The sequence below is a fragment of the Ornithorhynchus anatinus genome, chromosome 6 (genome assembly GCF_004115215.2).
Source record: "Ornithorhynchus anatinus isolate Pmale09 chromosome 6, mOrnAna1.pri.v4, whole genome shotgun sequence".
NCBI classification, from domain to species: Eukaryota; Metazoa; Chordata; class Mammalia; order Monotremata; family Ornithorhynchidae; genus Ornithorhynchus; species Ornithorhynchus anatinus.
The window spans coordinates 21,950,915-21,974,072 of NC_041733.1; the positions used below are offsets into that span (position 1 = coordinate 21,950,915).

At 58.0% G+C, this 23,158-nt stretch overlaps 2 protein-coding genes across 4 annotated transcripts; both read left to right on the forward strand.

Moving 5' to 3' along the window:
• The first annotated feature begins 773 nt into the window (after nt 1-773).
• Nucleotides 774-10,110, forward strand: CDK20 (cyclin dependent kinase 20). The gene is made up of 8 exons (XM_001507039.4): nt 774-1,021; nt 2,578-2,691; nt 5,071-5,259; nt 5,700-5,821; nt 6,022-6,084; nt 6,345-6,468; nt 7,037-7,192; nt 9,199-10,110. Exons 1-8 carry the CDS (start codon nt 947-949, stop codon nt 9,391-9,393), a joined length of 1,038 nt encoding a protein of 345 aa, XP_001507089.1. The 5' UTR covers nt 774-946; the 3' UTR covers nt 9,394-10,110.
• A 763-nt stretch (nt 10,111-10,873) lies between these two features.
• On the forward strand, nt 10,874-18,606 carry GATA1 (GATA binding protein 1). Of its 3 annotated transcripts, none has more exons than XM_029067774.2 (7): nt 10,874-11,079; nt 12,088-12,195; nt 14,989-15,179; nt 15,612-16,016; nt 16,252-16,397; nt 16,698-16,823; nt 17,227-18,606. In XM_029067774.2, the coding sequence occupies exons 3-7, from the start codon at nt 15,008-15,010 to the stop codon at nt 17,515-17,517; spliced, it is 1,140 nt and encodes a 379-aa protein (XP_028923607.1). In that variant the 5' UTR covers nt 10,874-11,079; nt 12,088-12,195; nt 14,989-15,007; the 3' UTR covers nt 17,518-18,606. The 3 variants fall into 3 exon arrangements, with proteins under 3 accessions (XP_028923607.1, XP_039768397.1, XP_028923608.1); XM_039912463.1 differs by having other exon boundaries at nt 15,612-15,953; XM_029067775.2 differs by lacking the exons at nt 10,874-11,079; nt 12,088-12,195 and having other exon boundaries at nt 14,746-15,179.
• Nucleotides 18,607-23,158: the final 4,552 nt, after the last annotated feature.

Consider the following 23,158-nt stretch of genomic DNA (forward strand, 5'->3'; position numbering starts at 1 on the left):
CATAGTAAGGGCTTAACAAATGCCAACATTATTATTATTATTATTATTACCTTATATCTACCCCAGCGCTTAGAACAACAATAATAATACATTATAATAATATATAATATCATATTATACAATATATCATTAATTATATATTATAATCATATCATTATATAGTATGCCACAAATCATTACATAATATAATCATAAATTATATAAAAGACAACATAATCATATTATCATGCAACATACCATAAATTATAGAATATAATCATCATTATAAATAATAAATTATATAATACGATCGTATTATTATATGTAATACATCATATAATACATCTTAAATTATATTTAATATAATGTATTATATATAATATTACGATCGTATTATTTGTATTATATAATATGTAATATATTCTATATTATTCTATATTATATTATATATTATATAATATATAATAATACGATCGTATTATTTGTATTATATATAACAATAGATCGTATTATTATATATGATAGGATCGTATTATTATATAATAATACATTATTATTATTAGCGAGGGAGTGTCAAGAGCGGCTTCTCCTGCAGGCCGGGCAGCCCAGGGTGGGTTAGGGGCCCTTTAAATGCGGGCGGGGGCGCGCGCGCGTGCGCGGGAGGGGGTGGGGGCGTGGTCCCTGGAGCTACCCTGTCACGTGCCGGGAGGGGCGGGGCGCTCGGCCGTTGCCAGGGGAGACGGACGGAGAAGAGCGCGCGCCGGGGTGGCGGGGGGGAGGGGGAGGTCGGCGTGACGTTGGGAGGACCGGCCGCGGCCCACAGTGCACCGCGCGGGGCGGTTTCGAGGCTCCCCCCCGGGAGGGGGGACAGAAGGGCGAGAGGGACTTGGCGGGGAGGGACCCCCTCCCCCCCGCAGGACCCCCCGACCTCCTGCTCACCCTTCTCCCTTCTCTCCCTCGCCAGGGGATGGACCAGTACAGCATCCTCGGCCGCATTGGCGAGGGCGCCCACGGTATCGTCTTCAAAGCCAAACACGTGGAGGTGAGGAGGCCCCGAGAACATCAGGAGGACGTTGGTTAAGCGCTGTGCCAAGCGCTGGTCTCAGCGCTGGGGAGGATACAGGGTCATCGAGGTGTCCCACGTGGGGCGCCCAGTCTTCATCCCCATTTGACAGATGAGGTCACCGAGGCCCAGAGAATAAGGGTAATGTTGGTATTTGTTAAGCGCTTACTAGGTGCAGAGCGCTGTTCTAAGCACTAGGGAGGATATGAGGTGATTACGTGGGGCTCACAGTCTTCATCCCCATTTGACAGATGAGGTCACCGAGGCCCAGAGAATAATGGTAATGTTGGTATTTGTTAAGCGCTTACTAGGTGCAGAGCACTGTTCTAAGCGCTAGGGAGGATACGAGGTGATCAGGTGGTCCTACGTGGGGCTCACAGTCTTAACCCCCATTTGACAGATGAGGTCACTGAGGCACAGAGAAGTGAAGTGACTTGCCCACAGTCACACAGCTGACAAGCGGCTGATCTGGGATTTGAACCCATGACCTCTGACTCCCAAGCCCAGGCTCTTTCCACTGAGCCACGTAGAGGGGGAGAGGAAACCGCAGAGGTCCGCCTTTTCATTCTGGGCCGTCCCTGCCGGGGTCCTGGCCCTCGTAGGGGCTCTGCCCCCCTCTCACCTCTGTCGGGGAATGGACCCACAGGTGTCGGGGGCGTGAGGACCACCCACTGGGGGTGCTCCCAGTTGTAGGTGGCGAGCGTTAGGGAAATGGGAAGCAACAACATGGGCCTCCACCGCGAAGGGCTTCGGGGGAGGGAAGGTGACAGGTTTGGGTGGGAGGTTGGGGGTTGCTTATTGACATCTGTAGAAGTGCGAAAGAATTCTGCACATGTGGGAGGGCTGTGGTTATTTATTCCTCCCCCCACCACTCGTGAAACACCCCGCCTCAGACCTGGCCAGCACCCCCTCCCTCAACTGCAACAGCTGCAGGTGGGAAGAGCAAGATGGGGAGGGGAAATCCATGAGCAGAAAAGAGCCTGGAAATATGGGACAAACAGAACTGGGACTTGGGGGTGTGGTGGATTTTTTTTTTTTCCTCTCAGCTTTTCCTGCTGTCATCTTTGAGTTTGGCAGCTTGAATCTTGACGCTCCTTTTTTCCCTCCTTAATTGATTCCTCTCTTACCCCTGCCCCAGCCCGACCTGGCCCTGCCGGGTCTTAGGTTCTGTTGACTCTGATTCTGTTCTGTTGAGGTCTGGGTGCCCTCTCTAGCCGTCGGTCAGTCATATTTATTCAGCGCTTACGGTGTGCAGAACACTGTACTAATCATTTGGGTGAGTTTGACGTAAGAGAGTTGGCAGACCCGTTCCCTGCCCACAGGGAACGTACGGTCTAGCTATCCCTTTCTTTTCTCTGACTGACGTCTGAATGAGGCTAGAGTCCTGAACTCGAGGACCGTATATAAGTTTATAAGTTTCCCCCACGCCTCCCTCCAGTCCCCCAGATGAGAGTGCTCTTTCGAGGCAGGGGAGAGATCCCAGTTGCCTTGGGCGGGTCATCATCGGCCGGTCCTGGACTCGTTCTTTCCTCTAGACTGGCGAGACAGTGGCTCTTAAGAAAGTGGCTCTGCGGAAACTGGAAGATGGAATCCCCAACCAGGCGCTGCGGGAGATCAAGGCTCTACAGGAGATTGAGGATAATCAGTATGTGAGTGGCTGCTACAGCGAGGACCTGGGCATATCAGGATGTGTCGATGTATTCTTGAGCCTAGGACCGAACTGTTTCATAATCTGTTATTCCTTGCCCCTTCTGTCTACCCTGCATTTATTTTAAATACTTCTCCCTATCGCCTGGTATGGACAGTTTGCCTGGGACAACTGCCGCCTGTGCAGACCCCTTCAAACGTATGAGGAGGAAACCTAGACTGTGAGCCCGTTGTTTCCCTTTATTGCTGAATTTTGCTGTCCAAGTGCTTAGTACAGTGCTCTGTGGACAGTAAGTGCTCAATAAATACGATTGAGTGAATGAATGGATGATGAATGAACCCTCTCTCAAGCTCCCCGAGTGACTCTTATCAGGCTGCTCTCGACCTATTCCCTCCTAAATGACTCAAACTCAAAGCTTTCCATTTCAAGGACTCAGCCGCCCTTCTTCCTGGCCGAAACAGATCCTTGGGAGTATGAGGGACTGTTGGAATTGATGAGACAGGAAGTACTTTAATCTGGATTCCGGAAGCAGAACTAGGAAATCGCAAAGCTGCTCTATCCTTCCCGCTCCCTTGACCCTGGCTTGGTTCTCCCAGGAGTCTTGGATGACAGAGAAGCAGCGTGGCGTAGGTTCTAATCCCGCCTCCTCTGCTTGTCTGCTGTGTGACCCTGGGCAAATGATTTAACTTCTCTGTGCCTCACCTACCTCTTCTGTAAAGTGGGGGTTAAGACTGTGAGCCCCATGTGGGACACGGACTGTGCCCATCCTGATTAACTTGAATGTACCCCAGCGCTTAGTACAGCGCCTGGCATTTAGTAAGCACTTAATAAATCCCACTAATGTAGAAATGTTGAGTAGAGACCAGTTGGGACCTGAAGTCTCTAAGCTGCTGGGGCTAGGACAGCCTTATCAGCAACCGTCTTCCTACTTGGAACAGAGGGGGAAAAGGGCAAAGAGAGAGCCGGGTAAGTGATGGAGAGTTGGTTTCAGAATCAAAAGCTAGGGAGGTAGTACTCTTCTTTGTGAGATGACAGGGCAGAGTGCTTATTATGTACCAGCACCGTACTAAGCACTGAGGTTAGAGGCAAAATAATCGTCAGAAACAATCCCTGTCGCACGTAGGGCTCACGGTCCAAAGGGGAGGGAGAGTCATTTTTGAATCCCCACTTTGGAAACGGAGGCACAGAAAAATTAACTGACTTGCCCCATGTCACAGAGCAAACAGGTGCCTGAGCTAGGATTAGAAGCCAGGTCCCTTGACTCCCAGGCCCGTGCTCTTGTCTCTGAGCCTTCGGAACCCTGGAGTTCTGCCTCCACGCTAATCGTTAACTCTCCATCGGTACTAATTCCAGATCATTCCTCATCCCTGTTCTCCTTCCTTCCATCTACTTTCCTTCCCCCTTCTCCTCGATTCCCTTCTTTCTCCTCACCACTTCCCCCACTCTCTGCCTCCCTCCTCCTACCTCCCCCTCTTCCCACTGTCCTTCTCCCACACCCCTCACTCCCTCTCTCTCTCCCCCCTCCCTCTCTGCCTCTCTTCCTCCCTCCCTCCCTCCCTCCCTCCCTCCTCCTTTTCTCCCATTCTTCTTCACTTTTCCTATCCTCCCCATAACTACTCCCTAGGGAGTGATGGGGAGTGGAGTGGGGAAGGGGAGTGGGAGTGGGGAGAGCTAGCTGGGTTGGATTGAGACTCTTGCTCGTCAGCAAGGCTCCCAGCTGGAAATAGCTGCTCAGCTGGTGCGTTTGCTAATTGCCTTGTTTTTATTAGCGCAGCGTGAAGGAGCCAGAGTTGCTCAAAATAAAATAGAAACACTTGATGGGTCCCGGTGACAGCTGCTATAAGGCGGATGGCGGAGGAAGGGAGCCACAGGGAGCCGGGCTGGACTGGACTGGACTGAACCGGACCGGACTCGATCCTTTTGGGAGCAGAGCTACAGGGATGACAGGGAAAAGGACTGTGAGGGGGTTGTGTTGGAGGGTGGGGAAAACAGAACACGTGCTCTGGATGCAGTCCAACGATTTGAGGAAGAGGATAGGGAGCCCTTCTACCCAGGCTCTGTCTCAAAGCTCCCTGGTTCATTCCTAGTCTTGCCCTTTCCCCGTTGCCTGGGAAAAGCTCTGGCCAGCGAGCCAGGGAGGAAAGGGTTTTGGGATCACAGTGAGAAAGCGACGGCTAATTTTTCAGTCTGGAGGGAGGGAAGAGTAGATGGAAAGGGGGTCAGGCCCGTCATTCTCCACCCGATTTTCCTGGTAGAGATAAGGGCGGGAGAGGGTTCTGGAGAGAGGAGAGAGGCTGGGAGACTCGGAGCCTCAGGTGGGTTGCAGGGGCGGGCAGGGGGCCATCTTGTGTCCCAAACTCACTTCTCCCCCTTTCCTCAGGTGGTGAAGCTGAAGGCCGTGTTCCCTCATGGCGCGGGCTTTGTCCTGGCCTTCGAATTCATGCTGTCCGACCTGTCCGAGGTGATCCGCCACGCCCATAGGCCGCTGGGCCAGGCCCAGGTCAAGGGCTACATGCAGATGCTGCTCAAGGGGGTCGCCTTCTGCCACGCTAACAACATCATGCACCGGGTCAGCAAGGGGCGTGGGGGAGAGCCGGGGCAGCTCCCGCGGGGGCCTCTTGGGAGGGAGATAACCTGGGGAAGGGCTAGAAGGGAGCTCCGAGAAGTAAAGATTAGGATGACCAGGGTGTGGGGGAGGCCTGAGGGCCGGGACCAACTACGCCTTCCCCTGCCCAGCCATGGAATCCGGGATCCAGGCTTAATGGATTAGTTCCCTCCCTCTCAGCTCCGGGGCAAAGCCAGGGCAGGTGAGAGGTTTTTAATGTGGGTCCTTCCTGCCTTTCCCAGCTGGGACTTTAGGCCTCCTTGTCCAGTGGAGGGAGAGGGAGAGGAGGGGATATGCGGGGAGGAGGGAGAGGATTTGCCTTCCCAACCGACCCTCGCTCCCCAGACGCTCACCGGTCTGTCTCTTCCTCCCTGTGTCTGCCCCCATCCCCCTCCGGGTCCCAGGACCTGAAGCCAGCCAATCTGCTCATCAGCTCCTCGGGCCAGCTTAAGATTGCTGACTTTGGCCTGGCTCGGGTCTTCTCCCGCAGTGGGGACCGGCTCTACAGCCACCAAGTGGCCACCAGGTCGGGGGCGGCCGGCTGGGAACGCTGGGGTCAAGGCGGGCAGAGGGCAGGGCCAAGAGAAAGCGACTGGCCTTTCTGGGCTGACAGATCCCCTCCCCCGGGACTGGGAGCGCGAGCCTGGTGTCGGGGAGAAACTAAAGTGGGTTCCCAGACCCACTCTGTTCTTTCCTTTCTTTTCTGTCCCCCTCCCCACCCCCCAGGTGGTACCGGGCCCCAGAACTCCTGTATGGCGCCCGGCAGTACGATGAGGGAGTCGACCTGTGGTGAGAGGGCCCTTGGGGACGGTGCCCGGGACGAGGGGAGGGCCCGGCTGGACTGCTGGGATCTCATTCGTGCCCAGGGCCAAGGACAGGGATGCCTGGGTTCCGGCTGCAGCAGTGGGAGGTGGTTACGGCGGTGAGGGGACGGGTGAGTCGAGGCGGGGGTGACAGCCGTAGCGGGCGCCGGGCATGGTCTGGGGCCAGGGTGGGGTGGGTCAGCTTGAGGTGTCCCCTGAATTTGTCCGGGGCTCCGTTCCCTTCAGGGCGGTGGGTTGCATCCTGGGGGAACTGCTCAACGGCTCACCCCTGTTCCCTGGAGAAAATGACATCGAGCAGCTGTGCTGTGTGCTGCGCGTCCTGGGCACCCCCAGCCCCAGGGTCTGGCCGGTGGGTAATGTTGGTATTTAATGTTGGTATTTATTAAGCGCTTACTATGTGCAGAGCACTGTTCTAAGCGCTGGGGTAGATACAGGCTAATCAGGTTGTCCTACGTGAGGCTCACAGTCTTAATCCCCATTTTACAGATGAGGGAATTGAGGCACAGAGAAGTAAAGTGACTTGCCCAAGGTCACACAGCTGTCAAGTGACAGAGCCGGGATTCGAACCCATCACCTCTGACTCCCAAGCCCGCGGGCTCTTTCCACTGAGCCACGGGGTACCGGGCGGGGCGGCCGGATCCACCCGGCCCGAGCGCCCGAGTGGGAGGAGGCTGGGTGGAAGGGTGGGCTCAGCCCTGGGGTCCGGCTGGAGTCCTAGCCCGGGGGCCGAGGTTGGGAGTCAGGCCGTTGGAGCTGGGAGCTCTGGCCCCGAACCCCCTCCCGCCCCGGGGGACCGTGGGGACCGCTCGGCCCTGAGGCCCTGGGCGGTTGGCAGGGAGGGAGGAGGAGCGGCTGAGGCGCGTCGGCCGGAGGTGGACAGACCCTCCCCGATGCCCACCGCCCTCTCCGCCTCCTAGGAGATCACAGAGCTTCCCGACTACAACAAGATCTCCTTCAAGGAGCAGGCGCCATTGCCCCTGGAGGAGGTGCTGCCCGACGCCGCCCCCCAGGCTCTGCAGCTGCTCAGCCGCTTCCTGCTCTATCCCCCGCGCCAGCGCATCCCGGCTGCCCAGGTATGGAGTCGGGCAAAGGGTGGCGCTACCCCTCGTGAAAGCGGCAATCAATCAATCGTATTTATTGAGCGCTTACTCTACAGAATACTGTTATGAAGTGCTTGGGAGAATACAGTAGAACTGAGTTGGTAGACACGTTCCCTATCCACAAGGAACTTACAGTCTAGAGGGGAACAAAAAGACTTAGCAGCGGGGCCTTGGGGACGTGAGGGAAGGCCCGGGGCCGCCCCAGATGTCTCAGACTTGACCAGATCTTGAAAGGGGCAGATGAGGCAGAGCCGGAACTGTGGCTTGCATAAGCCCTCAGCAACGGGAGACGGGGAGGGATGGGGAAGCAGGGTGACTGAAGGGAGAGAGCATGAGCCTGGAGCTCAGAGGACCCGGGTTTTGATCCCTGACTCTGCTCCTTGCATGCTTTGTGGCCTCGGGCAAGGCAGCTTAATTTCTCTGGGTCTCCATCTCCTCATCTCTAAAATGGGAATTCACTACCTGTTCTCTCTCCGTCTTAAACCAGCGAACCCGATGAGGGAAAGGGACTGGGTCTGACCTGATGATCTTGTGGCTACCCCAGTGCTTGGTACAGAGTAAGGTCTTTTACAAATTCCACCACTATTCTTATTATTAGGAGGAACCCCATCTGAAGGTGGTGGGTCTTAAGCACACCAAAGAAGCGCTTCCCCCAGAATTCCGTACCGCTGAAAGTTGTGCCAGCGGGAACTTATCAGTCGACTAAAGGGTGCTTGGGCAAATCAGGGACGAGAAGTCCACTAAGAGTTGTTGTATGACAAAGGGAAAGAAATACTCCTGTAGGTAGGAGGGCAGTCACCGACAAGAGAGAGTCCTGGATCGGGTTGGACCCACTGTGAGTCTGCCCCGGCAATGACATTGCTTACGGTTGTGAGGTTCACGGGGTCGTACCCACGTCAGAGAGATGTGGCCGAGGAAAATGATCTTGTGGTCCTCATCCTGTTTGCCCGCCAGTCTCCCCCGAGGCGGGGCTGGGAGATGGGGAATTCCTGCGAGGGGCAATTGAGGCCGCCGGCTCCCAGCCTCTGGGCTCCGAGGGGTTCTTTGTGCTGCCGCAAGAGGGCGCTCTCACTGTAGTGGCCGCCAGTCAATCTGGTATTTATTGAGCACTTACTGTGTGCAGAGCACTGTACTAAACACTTGGAAGAGGGAAGTACGACAGAGTCGGTAGACACATCCCCTGCCCATAAGCAGCGTGGCTCAATGGAAAGAGCCCGGGCTTGGGAGTCAGAGGTCGTGGGTTCTAATCCCAGCTCCGCCACTTGTCAGCCGCGTGACTCTGGGCAAGTCACTTCTCTGGGCCTCAGTTCCCTCATCTGTAAAATGGGGATTAAGATTGTGAGCCCCACGCGGGACAACCTGATCACCTTGTATCCCCCCAGCACTTAGAACAGTGCTTTGCACATAGTAAGCGCTTAATAAATACCAGCAGCAATAGTGCTTTGCACATAGTAAGCGCTTAACAAATACCAGCAGCAGCATCCTCATCGTAAGGAGCTTACAGACAGCTGCATTGAAGTAAATGACAGGAAGGGGAAATAGAGTGCGATGATATGAACGTAGGGGCCGTGGAGCTGGGGGAGATAGCAAAAGTGTTTAAGGGGTTCATAGCCAGGTGCGTAAGCAGGGCCTTAGAGTTGTGAGGAAGGAGAACTTCTAACTCTCCTTGGTGGCATGGAGGAGTGAGGGGCAGCCAGCCACCAACCCAGATGACTGGGTCTCAGTTCTTCAACTCCAAAAGGGGGATTAAATACCTGTTCTTCCTCCTACTTAGACTGTGACGCTGTGCAGGACAGGGTCTGTGTCCAACCCGACTTACTTGTATCTACCCCCAGCACTTAGAACAGTGTTGGGTACAATGTAAGCGCTTAACAGATGCCATTAAAAAAAAAAAAAGATGCATTGGCAAGGCAGTGAGCCGCTGGACATTCCATACTCGACTGAGACTGATCTTCTTGCCTCTCCTCTCCCCTCGTCAGGCCCTGCTGCACCAGTACTTCTTCACGGCCCCGCTGCCGGCTCACCCTTCGGAGCTGCCGATTCCCCAGCGAGGGGGGCCGGGTCCCAAGGCCCGCCAAGGGCCCCCCCACACGCGCGACTTCCACGTGGAGCAGCCGCTGGAGGAGTCGCTCCTGGATCCTAAGCTGATCCGACCGTATCTCCCCGAAGGCTGAGTAGAGGGGAGGAGGAGGGGGCGCTCAGGACACCGGGGTCCCTCGGAACTCAGACCTGAGGCTCCGTTGTCGTCGGTTGGCCGCTCTTAGTTCAGGCCCCGGGCCTGGCTCCGTTTGGCTCCCCAGGGCCTTTCCCACCTCTCCCCCACCCCAGTTTGACAACTCATCGCCCCCCCACACCCTGTCCCCTTCCCCAGCCCCGCCTGAGCCCCAGTGATACCATTATCTCGGGCTCCGCAGCTGTCTCCCTGCCTTCCCGCCCGGGCTCCTAAGGAGGAGGAGGAGGAAGAGGAGATCGCCACTCCCTTAGGCGCCACTTTGGTCTGCCCCTCCCCTTCTCTCCTTCCCCACCCACTTATACCTCCAGGACTCCAATCCTTCATCTGCCCTCCTCCCCTCTAGTAGGGGAGTTCCAGAGTTTGACCTCCAACCTCGATTTGGGTTGCAGTGCAGAGCCTTCCTTGGGGGACCAGGTTCTCTCAGGCCAGCCTCTGGGGACTGTGAGAGACAGGAGGGATTTTCTCTCGCTCTTTCTCACACACACCACACCACATACCCCCTCGGTGGGGCCTAGGTTCCCTGGGACATCTCTCTCCCTCCATAAAGACCCCAGAGGGACTTGTTGTTCTCTCTAAGGAGAACCAGGGCCCTTGGTTTGTGTGAGACCCAGAATAAAATGGTGCTCTGGTCCTCAGAGCCTATGACCAAAGTCTTTAATCGGCCTGCCTTCTCTTCCTTCCTCCTTCCTGACCCTGATCTCTTCTAGCGCCTCCCCAGAGCTGTAAGCAGAACCCAGCAAGAGTGCCCCCGGGAGAGAAGGGGCACAGCCAAGGAGTGAAGGCCCGAGCCCCTGGGGTCACACCCCAGCCAGCTGCTGCCCCATCACCAGCATGAAAGATGGTGGGGAGGGGCAGCTGGGAGCCACCAGGCCTGAGCCTCAACTTGGGCCCGACGAGGGGAGGTGGTGCCATGGCATCCTGGCTGCCCGCTGAGGGAACCGGCCCAGAACCGGGTATGTTGAGATGCCTGGTCCTCACCTGGGCCCCTGTCCTCATCGGATCCTGGGGAGCTGGGATGGGGCCCGAGCCCGTCACCCTCCCTGTGAGGGAGAAATCGGCCAGATCCCACCTTCACCCTCTTCCTCGTAGCCCAAGCACGCATAGCCCCAGTTGTGTTCCCAGTACTTGGGCGGAAGGGGCAATGAAGATAGACTGGACCAACCAGCGGGGACGGGGAGCCTGGAAGGAAGGCCTAGTGGGCTCGGGTCCCACCTGTAAACTGGGGCCCTTTTGGTAAGAGAGGGCTGGGTGAAACTCTGGCCCCCCTCACCCTAAAGAGGGGAGAAAGGAGCAGAGTCCACGATTGGGGGTGGGGTGGGGGTGGGTGAGGAGAGGGCAAGAGGATGCTTGGGTTCTGGGCCTGGTTTGGATGTATGGGCGAAAGACTAGGAAGCTAGACTTGGGTTCCTTACTTCCTTTGGGCAAGTTGAAGGCCAGCTTAAGTGTGGAAGGTGGCCCCCCTCCCGTGCCTCAGTTTCCCCTCCAGACTCGGGGGGATGGGGCACTGTGCTTCTGGGAGCCGTCAGTTTGTCACCGCGACCAAGTCCTCCCCAGGAACCAACAGCCGCCCGCGCTTCATCTGATAAGGCTTATCAGGGCTGCCCAGCCCGCGGCCCGGGTAGCTGGCGTAAGTGTTGCTGGGGGAGGGGAGGGTACCGGGGGACGGCGGGGATGCCGGGCTCCCTCTCCGGGTGCCACCATCTTAGCGGCCTCGGGGCTGCACTTGTGCAGTGAACTTGGTGGGCTCCATCTGGGAGATGGGCCCAGGCTCTCGACGCACCCTACACACCCTACGGACTGTACGGGGGAAACTTGGGTGGCACGAGTGACCTGTGGAAAGGGACAGTGGGCTAAGGGAGAGGGAAAGTGGGCACTTTCTTCATGGACCAGCATGACGAAAACAGTTGTGGGGTGTCCAGGGTGGAGCAGAGCCCTCACCTCCTGTCTTTGCCCCAACATCCACCCTTCTCCCCATTTCACATTCCCATTTAGCCAGCCCCTCACCCGTCACTCTTCCTCTACGGGTCCTCGCTCCCTGGGAAGACCAGCCATCAGATACTAGGTCGCTCGCTGGTCCCCAAGACCTTTGTCTCCCAAATGTCATCTGTCAGGCCTCCTCCCAAAAGGTCTCATTCTATTGAAAATACCCCCTTCTTCGGGACCCAGAGAGGAGATCGAGGCAGTAACCTTCAAAGGATTGGGCAGCGGGAGTCTGTCGTCTCGGCCTTTCCCTACCATTCCATCTCCAGCCCCACCAGCTTTCTGCCCTAGACAGGTTACGAGAGATTTGGGAGAAGCCGGTGCTGCTTGCGGAGACGGAAGAGGAGAGGGTCGGGGGACTGAAGAGGGTTGAGGAGCAGGGAGAATTGAGGGTGGAAGGGGGGTGGCCAGAGGACAGGGAGGCGGGGGGAAGGAACGGAGAGATGGACGAACAGCGTAGGGAGCCCCAAGCGAAGGGAAGGCCAAGGCAGGATGGCCGGTGGCCAGGGGGAGCGGGGCCGGGAGCAGAGGGCGGCCCCTGAAGCTTTCAGGAGGGCTGGGATCCTGTGGGTTCTGGCGCTGGTTCCAGGAGGGGGCGGGCCTGAGGCTGGTCCCGTCCCACCCCCCTGGCCCCCCCTCCTGCCCCCGCCTGCAGCCAGGGTGTGTGTGAGGGGCAGAGAGGGAAGTCTACAGCAACGCCGGGACGGGGAGCTGAGCCAGGACCTCCTCAGCAGCCGGGCCGCGCGCCCCTTGCCCCTGCCAGGTCAGTGTCTCCGGACTCCCCCACCTCCACCCTCAACCCCTTCCGCCTCCCGCACGTTTGCCTCTCCCCGTTTCCAACAGCACCCCTCCATCACCCTCCGTCCTCCCTCATCGCACGTGCCCCTAGCCCCGATCCTCTCCTCCGTCTGCCCCACACCTGTTTCTTCTCCTCTCAGTCTTCTCAAGCGAATTTCCCCCCCCGGTTGACTGCAACTTCTTGGGAACTGAGCCCACTGAGTCCTCAGCTCCCTTCCCTCTCTTCATCCTCCCTACCTGCCAGCAGATGCTGGGGTGAAAAGGGCAGTGGAGCTGATTGGGGCCTGGCTAGGGTCACTGTTTCTTCTCTCGCAGCTTCAGCAAGCCCCCCGCTGCCCTGGGGCTCCTGGGGACTCTACCCCACATCCCAGCAAGTCAGCGGACCATTCCCAAATGTGCCCCCAACCCCAGAGAACTCTGGGATCCTCGTGCGGGGACCGTCATCCATCTCCTCACTATTAGGTCCTCCTGAAGGTTACTTGTTGGGAGTCTAGGGGAGGGAAGGGGGCTGGGGAAGGACGGGAAAGGTGGCCGGCAGTCAGGAGCCCAGTCTCCATGGCTAGTGAGGGATGAGAAGAGCAGGCCATCCTCAGCCCGGCAGTGGAATTGGCTACTCTCCCAGGAGTCATCGCCTCACACTCCCAAGGCCGTGCCAGTCCCCCGGGGTGGCCCTGATGCCTCCTGCCTGCCTCTCCCCCAGCTTCCCCGGGAGCCCCCTCCTCCCCCCGACTCAGCCCCAAGTGGAAGTTTACCTGGAGTCGGGGAGCAGAGGCAGACCTGGGGGATAGGCCTCCTGGCCAGGACCACGGACTGCCGCTGGCTTCTTGCTCTGGGGCTCACTAGCCCGGCTGGGCTGATAAGGAGCTTCATATCCCCCCCGGTTCCAGAGATAATATTTATCTCCCTCCGGAGGGTGATAAGGTGGGGGTGACCTCCGGGGAACACGTGGCCAAGCTCGGGGAGGGGGGACTGGAGCTGCAGGGGGAAGCCTCGAGGGCCCCGGGGGTGGAGCGGGGGGCGGGCGGGAGCTGCCTCCCAGAGCCCACCATATGACCATGGTCACCGTCCAAACCATCTCCGCTTTGCTGCGTCCTCTCCCGAACGCCCCGCTGTCAGGTCCCAGACTGGTTATGACAACACCGACCTGGAAGGGATGGGGGAAAAAGGACTATTGAGAGGGTTGTGTTGTGTGGGTACTTGGGTGTGAGAGGGTTAGCGTGAGGGGCTGTTTGTAGGCATCACTGTGTACGAGGCACTTTCGGAAGGAAGGAGAGTGAGATGGAGAGGCAGAGAGTGGGAGGCAGGTCAAGGGAGAGGCCCAGGCAGAGATAGGGGGGTGGGGGGGGGGGGAACGCGCGCGTGTGTGTATGGGTGTGTGTATTCTAGACAGAAATGTATTCTAGACAGAAAGATTGTGGAAATTCCCCAGGAAATTGGAGGCTGTGTGTGATGCTTGTGTCAGGCTGACAGTTTGGGTGTCTGTAAAAATGGCCTTGGTGAAGCTGGACAGGGAAGGACACCCTCTCAACTCTCCCAAGCTCCTTCTCCATTCACCTTCCTCTCTCTCCTCCTTTCCAAAGCACCTCTTCCTCCCTTCTTTACTCCTCCTCTCTCTTTTCTGCTCCTTACATCCCTCTCTCCTCTCTCTGTCTCTAACTCTTTCTGTCTCTCTCTCTCACCCACCACCTTTCCCTATGCTTTGGGCTCCTGCCCTTGCCCCCGCTTCTGGTCCCGGCGCCAACATCCTCTCCACGGAGGCTCGGGGTGCCTGGGCGCCGAGCCACGTGATGTGTTGTGCTGTGACCTCTCTTGCCTGCAGATGGAACTGCCCCCCTCTGCCCCCCTCAGCCCTCCCTCCCCGGTCCCACTGCCCAAGCCCACCGGGAGCCCCATCCCTGCTCAGGGTCACTGGGGGCTGCCCCCCACCCGGCCCGCGGGAGGAAGCTAGAAGCCTTCACGGAGATTTCAAAAGCTGGGGGCCCCGTGATGACAGAGATAAGGGGAGCAGCCGGGCCAGCCCTGCTAACCGCCTCCCCTAACCACTCCCCCGCCGGCCCCGGGGGCCGGTCCCCGAGGGAGGGACGGTGACCGTGGTGGCAGAGGGTCAGGTCGGAGATACGCCTCAATCCTCAGGTTCAGCTGAACTTCTCCCACCACCTCCCGGTCATCTCCCTCTCCCCCCGGGGCTGAGTCTCCCCCAGGCTGGAGCCCCCCCCCAGCCCGTCTCCAGAGGCCCCTGGAGCCTGCGGAGCAGGAAGCCGGAGGAGCGGCTGGGCCGGGCCGAGCAAGAGCAGCTTCTAAGAAAGCAAGAAGCTCAGAGATGCCACAGATAGCGGCAGTAGCAGGGGCCCAAGGGGGAAACCACCCCGGGCCCGAGGGAGGGAGGGAGAGAGGGAGGGGCTGGGGGCATTGAGGGGAACAAAAGCCCCATTCTGCCCCTGAGGCAGAGCTGCTCGGGGGGCAAAAAGGGAGGAACCGCAGGGAACCGGGGGTAGCGGGTCCTGAGAGGCAGGGGACTCGGTTCCGCTCCTGGTGGCCATCCCGGACCCGGGGCCTCGTGCTCATCTTCTCCCCGCTCTCTTCAACACTGCAGGAAGACAGAAAAATGGCCCACCCTCATCCTGAGAACGGTTTTGCCATCTTCCCCGGGAAGGGGCTGGAGAAGAATATGGGTTGGGAGTGAGGGGAACGGGAGGTTGCCAACTCTGGGTTCTTCTCCGCCCTCCGTGCCTGAGCCCAGCCCCTCTGTCTCCCTCAGACCCGACCCCGGAGGCCGCATGGATTTCACGTCATTGGTGGGGCCGGAGCCCCTCCCTCAGTTTGCAGAAGCCACGCTCCTGCCACCAGGTGATGAGCCAAGCCTCTTCTTCCCCGGGGCGGAGGCCACAGACGCTGCCACGCTGGCCACCTACTACGGTCGGGGGGCCGAGGCCTACAGACACTCACCAGGTACACTGGCGGGCAGCCCGGCGAAGTCGCTGAGGAGTTTCCGCCAACCCAGTTGCCGGGGCTTCCTCTCCGTCTCGGGTGTCTCCCCCTCACCGCTGTGCCCCCTCCCCGCTGCCACCCGTGGGGTTGGAAGCTCCCCCTTCCCTTGCCCGAAAGACCCGGCCACTTCACTGGTGGGAGCGTTGGTAGCGTGGGATTTAGTGCTTTGGGGCCCAAGGGCTGGGCCTGGTCCTCTGCTTCCCCTTCTGGTGTCTGCTAATTCTGTCATATTGTCCTCTCCAAAGTACTTAGCAAAGTGCTCTGCACGTAACAAGTGTTCAGTAAATACGACTGATGGATCGACTGATAGGCGGGACCTCCTTAGCTCCAGGAGGTTTTGCCCAGGCCCTGCCCCGGGTCTGACTTCCTCCGTTCCTCCCTCTCTCCTTACAGTCTGCCAAGTGTACCCGCTACTCAACGGCCTCCCCTGGATGGAGAACGGGCTGGGCCCAGCCCCCTATCCCGCCCCGGGATGGGCCTACGGCAAGGCCAACCTGTACCCTGCGGCCTCGGCCCTGCCTTCCTCCCGCGACCCACCCGCCGGGGCTGCCTCCTCCCCTCCGCCCCCCGAGGGAGACGGCAAGAGCAGCCCCGGCTTCCTGGAGACCCTGAAGACTGAGCGGATGAGTCCCCTGAGCCCGGATCTGCTCACGCTGGGGCCCCCTCAGAGCCTGGCCCCCCCTCCACCCCTGTACGGGGCCCAGGACTTCGCTGGCACGTTCTTCCCACCTACAGGTGCCCCCCTGACGGCAGCCTACTCCCCCAAGCTCCGGGGGACCCTAGCCCTCTCCCCCTGTGGTGAGGCTTGGGGCCACAGGCTGGGGTGGGGGTGGGGGGCGGGAAGGGGCAGCTGGAGCCCGGGGACCCCGGGTCGGTGAACTCTTCAGGAGAGGGGAGGACCCCTAGCTAGCTCCTCAAAGGGCACCCCCCGGCTCCCCTTCTTGACTGGGTGGGGATTCGGTCTCTGAGGGAATCCAACCTCGTTCCACTGGGGAGGTCCAAGTGCCAAGATGGTACCTTCCCCCTTCTGCAGAGGCCCGGGAGTGTGTCAACTGTGGGGCAACGGCCACCCCCTTGTGGCGCCGGGACGGCACTGGGCACTACCTGTGCAATGCCTGCGGACTCTACCACAAGATGAACGGGCAGAACCGGCCCCTAATCCGGCCCAAGAAGCGCCTGGTGGGTGGTGACCCCTTCTCCTGGACCTTCTCCGCCCCTCCATCCCCCACCGCCCATCCTGATGGGCGCCCTGACCCTCTGGGTCCCTGTGGGTCCCTGTGGCAGGCATGGATCCCTGCTGCTTCCCTCCCTTGTGAAATCCCCCGCTTCCCACCTCCCGCTCCTCCTCAGCCCATCCCCAGACTGTCCTGACTCTCTCACCTGGTGGGACGCTCTTAGTGCCTGCTCAGTCCCCCCGCCCGACCTCTCCCACCCCCCCGACCTTGGGAGCCACCACCTGACCCCCTTCTCCTCACCCAGATTGTCAGCAAGCGAGCAGGTACCCAGTGCACCAACTGCCAGACGACCACCACCACCCTGTGGAGACGTAATGCCAGCGGGGAGCCGGTCTGCAACGCCTGTGGCCTCTATTTCAAACTACACAACGTGAGCAAGGGATCTGTGGAAGGGCAGGGGGTGGACGGGGGTGATGGAGGGGAGCCTTGTCTCGCTCCATACCAAATCCTATTCTCCATCCATACCTGAAGCTGGCTGGCCTCAAACCGATCCCGGAAGGGCGGAGGCCTGGAACACATTCTCTGTCTCTCTCTCTCTCTCTTTCTCTCTTCCAGAAGACACCTCGGTGCCCGGGAGGAGGTTGTTGGGGGAGCTAGGGAGGATTTTGGCCCCACCTCTGCTGAGCACCCCAATCCTTCCTCCTTCTAAAGCCCAAGATGGCGATTTTGAGGGGTGGTGGCGCTGGGTCCCTAGACCAGGGGTTCTTGAAAGAGAACCGCCTCGGAGCAGTCCCAGATGATGGTGTCGTTCCTCTCCCCGCCCCCCTCCCCAGGTGAACCGGCCCCTGACCATGCGCAAGGATGGCATCCAGACCCGGAATCGCAAGGTGTCCAGCAAGACCAAGAAGAAGCGGGCAGCGGAGGGGACAGGCGAAGGGTTGCGGGAGGAGCCTCCCCCCGCCACCGGTCTGTACGGCTTAGGGCCCATGGTGCTGTCGGGCCACATGACCTCTGTCAGTCACCTGGTGCCCTTCCCTGCGCCCCTCCTGGGACCGCCTGCTGCCTCCTCTTTCCCCGCCCAGCCTCACAGCTCTCCCGGGGTGGTGACTGCTCTGAGCTCCTGAGGTCCTCTCCCCCCGGCCAAAGGTGTGCTGAGGGTGGGGTCAGGTGACCTTCAGGCAACCTCTTAGCCCCAGGCTTGGGGGGGGGGACAACGTTGGCGGGGGGCTCTGCGTGTGTATGACTGTCCATGGGCATGTGTGTGTGTCAGGTGCGGCTGCCTGGGTTCTTCCTCCCTCCTCCTGAGCCCCTCCAGCCTGAGCCTGGCATTTCCATGGCTGAAGGGTCATGGATCTCCCCCCCCCAACCCCACCCCCAGTGTCTCTGGGGTGCTGGGAGAAGGGCCAGTGGGAACCCAGTTCCCTCCATCCCCCACAGTTGGCCAAGGGGCGGGTGAAGTGAATTGACGGAGGGGGTGTGGGAGGATCAATACAGCGTCGCTGACTAGCGTCCCTTTCCTGGAGCCCGAACGATGTAATTTCCCATGGTTAGGAAGGGCCAGGTGGAACTCAGGGTCAGTGAGTCTCTGTGGGCCCAGCTGGCTCTGGTTCCACCTCCCGTGACCCTCAAGCCGGTGCCCCTATTATGACTGGGCAGCCTGACTCCCACAGGGCCTTAGTCGAGAAAGAGCCCGTCAGCCTGTCTCTGCTGGGGAGATCTTTTACTCTCCTTCTGTTGTCTTGTGGAGAGAGGCCAGGGAGAGCCTCCTCGGGGCTAAGGAACAGGGAGAGTGGATGAGAGATTCTGTTCCCCTTCAGGGGAAACAGTTGAGATGGGCTCAAACTCATCCTTATCCCAGACACTCTTCCCCTGAGGCTGCCTTCCTGAAAAGGGTCTGGTCAGCCCCGGGAACAACTGTAGAAACTCCCTGAATCTCCTCCCCTCCTTTCCCTTTCCCCCTTGACGACAGATCGCCAGTGACCCGGTTGGGGGGAGGAGCCGGTCCATTCGGGTTTGCACTATGGCTTTGAAACTGAACCCTATGAGAGGTAGAGCTTAGATCCTGGGGCAGGTTGGCTGGGAGGAGCGGGGAGATGTGGGGTGGCCTAAGAAGCAGGCCGGTAAATGGTCTCCTCCCCCTGGCATTTGTACAGAAACCCTTTTCCTCCCGTCTAGCCCCCACAGCATTTGTACAATAAAATATGGCACCCGCAGCCTGGGCCGTGTATATATGAGGATGGGGGCAGGGGATCGGGGAGGGTGCTGGTCTCAAAGATGTGGCGGGGCAGGGGGCCGGACTTTTTTTAGCTCCGGAGAAGAGAGGTCAAGCTGGAGGCTGGAAGTCAGGATGACCAAAGGGGCAGGAACTAATAGAGGGGATAAATTGGGAGCAGTTTTTCTCCCAGAGTCCTGGGGCCTGAAAGAGACCAAGGGGAAAAGAGAACAAGGGGACTTCCACCATCTGAAATCTCGCATTCTTCCCCTTTCTCTAATTGCTGCTGCGGTGGCTAGGCCATTTGGGGGCAGGGGGATGGGGATTAGAGAGGTGTGTGGAATGGAAGAGAGGAGGCACAGGACGGAGAGCCGCTACCTTCCCGTGTTCCCAGGACACACCTGACCTGGGGGATGGAGTCACTTTCGAGGGAAGGGTTATATACCTGGCATAGCAGCAGTGGCCGGAGCTGCGGGGTAGGGCCGAGTCAAGAATAGGGATCAAACCATATGCAGGCTCGAGCCCTCGGGTCCCACTCCCACAGCTCAGAACACCCTTATCTCTCAGGGTCCAGCCCCCAGCCGCATGGGAAATAATGGCAAATGAAAGTGGGAGATTAGACACCACATAGTAGCTGAGAGGGTGAGGCCAGGGGTATGGGCTGCCCTCCGTCCAGCTCTCTGAGCAGATAGGGCCTCGGGACTCAGGAAAAGGGGGTGGAGTATCTCCAGTTGAAACTGTTTTTCTCTGGGCCCTGTTTTCGGGTGGGGGGGCGGGAAGAGAAGGGCGGGTGAGGTCTAGAAGTCATCACTAGCGGTGGAGGAAAGCGGTTCTCCCTGGGTAGCCAGGGGGAAGAAGCTCTAAGTATCTGAGAGCCCGAACCCCAGGCCACCGCATCAGAACAACCACTGCTGTTATGTTGCCCTAAACCTAAAGCCTCAGATATTCACAGAGGCTTGAAGGAGTTTTATCCTTTATTTTAAACTCTATTACCTCTTCTTATCTGTAATTTGTTTGAGTGTCTGTTTCCCTCAATAGATTGTAATCTCCTCGAGGGAGGGGATCACATCCCATTCTATTGTTTTACCGTCCCAAATGGTTAGTACAGGGTTTAGCACGGAGGTGCTCAATAAAGGCTTGTGATTGACTGATTGATTGAAAGGCTTGTTTCCTAGGGTCTAAAAAGCCCCGGATCCCTCCAGTTTAACTTGCTCAGGCCAGCCCACTTCACTCCCCTTCTGGGGCTGGACAGAGGCCTAAGGGTTCAGAAGCAGCATAGCCCGGTGGATAGAGCACGGGCCTGGAAGTCATAAGGTTATTCATTCATTCAATCGTATTTATTGAGCGCTTACGGTGCGCGGAGCACTGTTCCAAGCGCTTGGGATGTACAATTCGGCAACAAGGTTATGGGTTCCAATCCTCACTCTGCCACTTGTCTGCTGGGTGAGCTTGGGCAAGTCACTTCACTGTTCTGTGCCTCAGTTGCCCCATCTGTAAAATGGGGATAAAGACTGGGAGCCCCACCTGGGACCGGGACTGTGTCCAACCCCATTTGCTTGTATGCTTAGTACAGTGCCTGGCACATAGTAAGCGCTTAACAGGTACCATTATTTATTATTATTTAACCCCTTAAACCGTTTATTTTTTCCTCCTCTTCAGAGTTCCCGTGCAGGTCCATGGGCGTAGGGCGCCACCTGTTGGGCACGCGATGCCAGCCGTGCCAGGCGGGAGGGTGAGTCGGGGGTCGGGGGGAGGTTGGCGAGGCCCTGAAGACCCCAGGAAGGGGCAACTGTCTAGGCTCTCCCTCGGAGCGGCTCAACACTCTGTGCTAGACCTCACCCGTCCTCTGAGGCGCCCACAACCCTTCCCTAAGACGCAGTGTAGCCTGATGGCTGGGGCCCGGGCCTGGGAGTCGGAGGACCTCGCTTCCGTCCCTGGTCCGCTGGGTGACCTCGGACAAGTCACTTCACTTCTCTGGGCCTCAACCACCTCATACGTAAAAGGGGGATCACGATTGTGAGCCTCACGCGTGAGAAACAGCGTGGCTCCGCGGAAAGAGCCCGGGTTTAGGACTCTGGGGTCACGGGTTCTGATCCCGGCTCCGCCAACCTGTCAGCTGGGTGACTTTGGACAAGTCACTTGACTTCTCGGCTACCTCATCTGTAAAATGGGGGATGAAGACTGTGAGCCTCACGTGGGACAACCTCATTGCCCTGTATCTACCCCAGCGCTTAGAACAGTGCTCAGCATGTAGTAAGTGCTTAATACCAACGTTATTATTATGTGGGATTGGGTCCAGCCTGATTAGCCTCTATCCACCCCAGCATTTAGTAATAATAATAATAATGTTGGTATTTGTTAAGCGCTTACTATGTGCAGAGCACTGTGCTAAGCGCTGGGGTAAATACAGGGTAATCAGATTGTCCCCCCGTGAGGCTCACAGTCTTCAGCCCCATTTTACAGATGAGGTAACTGAGGCACAGAGAAGTGAAGCGACTTGGCCACGGTCACACAGCTGACAAGTGGCAGAGCCGGGATTAGAACCCATGGCCTTTGACTCACAAGCCACGCACACAGCGTTTAACAAATACCACACACAAAAAAACCCCCACTCGTTTCTGATTGAGGGGAACATGGGCTCGGGGTCCCGGCGGATGGTTTGGAGGCTGGGGGAGTCGGGGTGAGAGGACTGTTGGTGACAATGCCTGGCAGTCCCCTGGGGCTTGGGGGAGACACAGGGGCCATTCATTCAATAGTACTTATTGAGCGCTTACTATGTGCAGAGCACTGTACTAAGCGCTTGGAATGGACAGTTCGGCAACAGATAGAGACCATCCCTGCCCAATGACGGGCTCACAGTCTAAAGAGGGGAGACGGACAGCAAAGCAAAAGAGAACAAAACGAAAACAAGACAAATGGAATCAAGGAGATATACACTTCATTAACAAAATAAATAGGGTAATAAATAATATACGCAAATGAGCACAGTGCTGAGGAGAGGGGAAGGGGGAAAGGGGGGAGCAGAGGGAAAGGGGGGGGCTCAGTCCGGGAAGGCCTCCTGGAGGAGGTGAGCTCTCAGGAGGGTTTTGAAGAGGAGAAGAGAGTCTGGCCGATGCGAAGCAATGTGGTGTAGTGGCAAGAGCCTGGGCTTGGGAGTCAGAGGTCATGGGTTCTAATCCTGGCTCTGCCACTTGCCAGCTGTGTGACTTTGGGCCAGTCGCTTCCCTTCTCTGGGCCTCAGTGACCTCATCTGTCAAATGGGGATGAAGACCGTGAGCCCCACGTCGGACAACCTGATGACCTTGTATCCCCCCAACGCTTGGAACAGTGCTTTGCACATAGTAAGCGCTTCAATGCCACCATTATTATTAATCCCGGCTCCGCCGCTTATGAGCTGTGTGACTTTGGGCCAGTCGCTTCCCTTCTCTGGGCCTCAGTTCCCTCATCCGTCAATTGGGGATTAAAACTGTGAGCCTCACATGGGACAACCTGATGAGCTTGTATCCCCCCAGCGCTTGGAACAGTGCTTTGCACATAGTAAGCGCTTAACAAATACTACCATTATTATTAATCCCGGCTCCGCCGCTTATGAACTGTGTGACTTTGGGCCAGTCGCTTCCCTTCTCTGGGCCTCAGTGACCTCATCTGTCAAATGGGGATTAAAACTGTGAGCCTCACGTGGGACAACCTGATGACCTTGTATCCCCCCCAGCGCTTGCAACAGTGCTTTGCACATAGTAAGCGCTTAACAAATGCCACCATTATTATTAATCCTGGCTCTGCCGCTTATGAGTGGTATGACTATGGGCCAGTTGCTTCTCTTCTCTGGGTCTCAGTGACCTCATCTGTCAAATGGGGGTGAGGACCGGGAGCCCCACGTGGGGCAACCCGATGACCTTGTATGAACCCCAGCGCTTGGCTCAGAGTGAGCCCTTCGAGGATGTGAGGGGAGGGGGTGGGTGGGCATGGTAACTTTGGGCCAGTCGCTTCTCTGCTCTGGGCCTCAGTGACCTCATCTGTCAAACGGGGGTGAGGACCAGGAGCCCCATGTGGGGCAACCCGATAATCTTGTGTCAACCCTAGAGCTTGGCTCAGAGTGAGCCCTTTGAGGATGGGGGGGGGGGATGGGTGGGTAGTGATCTCTGGGCCTCAGTGATCTCATCTGTCAAATGGGGGTGAGGACCGGGAGCCCCACGTGGGGCAACCCGATGACCTTGTGTCAACCCTAGAGCTCGGCTCAGAGTGAGCCCTTGGAGGATGTGTGTGTGTGGGGAATGGGTGGGTAGTGATCTCTGGGCCTCAGTGATCTCATCTGTCAAATGGGGGTGAGGACCGGGAGCCCCACGGGGGGCAACCCGATGACCTTGTGTCAACCCTAGAGCTCGGCTCAGAGTGAGCCCTTCGAGGATGGGGGGGGGGGGCGGTGGTCTCGGGGCCTCAGTGACCTCATCCGTCAGAGGGGGATGAAGGCGGCGAGCGCCACGTGGGGCAGCCCCATGACCTCGTACGACCCCGGGGCTCAGCCCGGAGTAGGCGGGGGGGGGGGGGGGCCG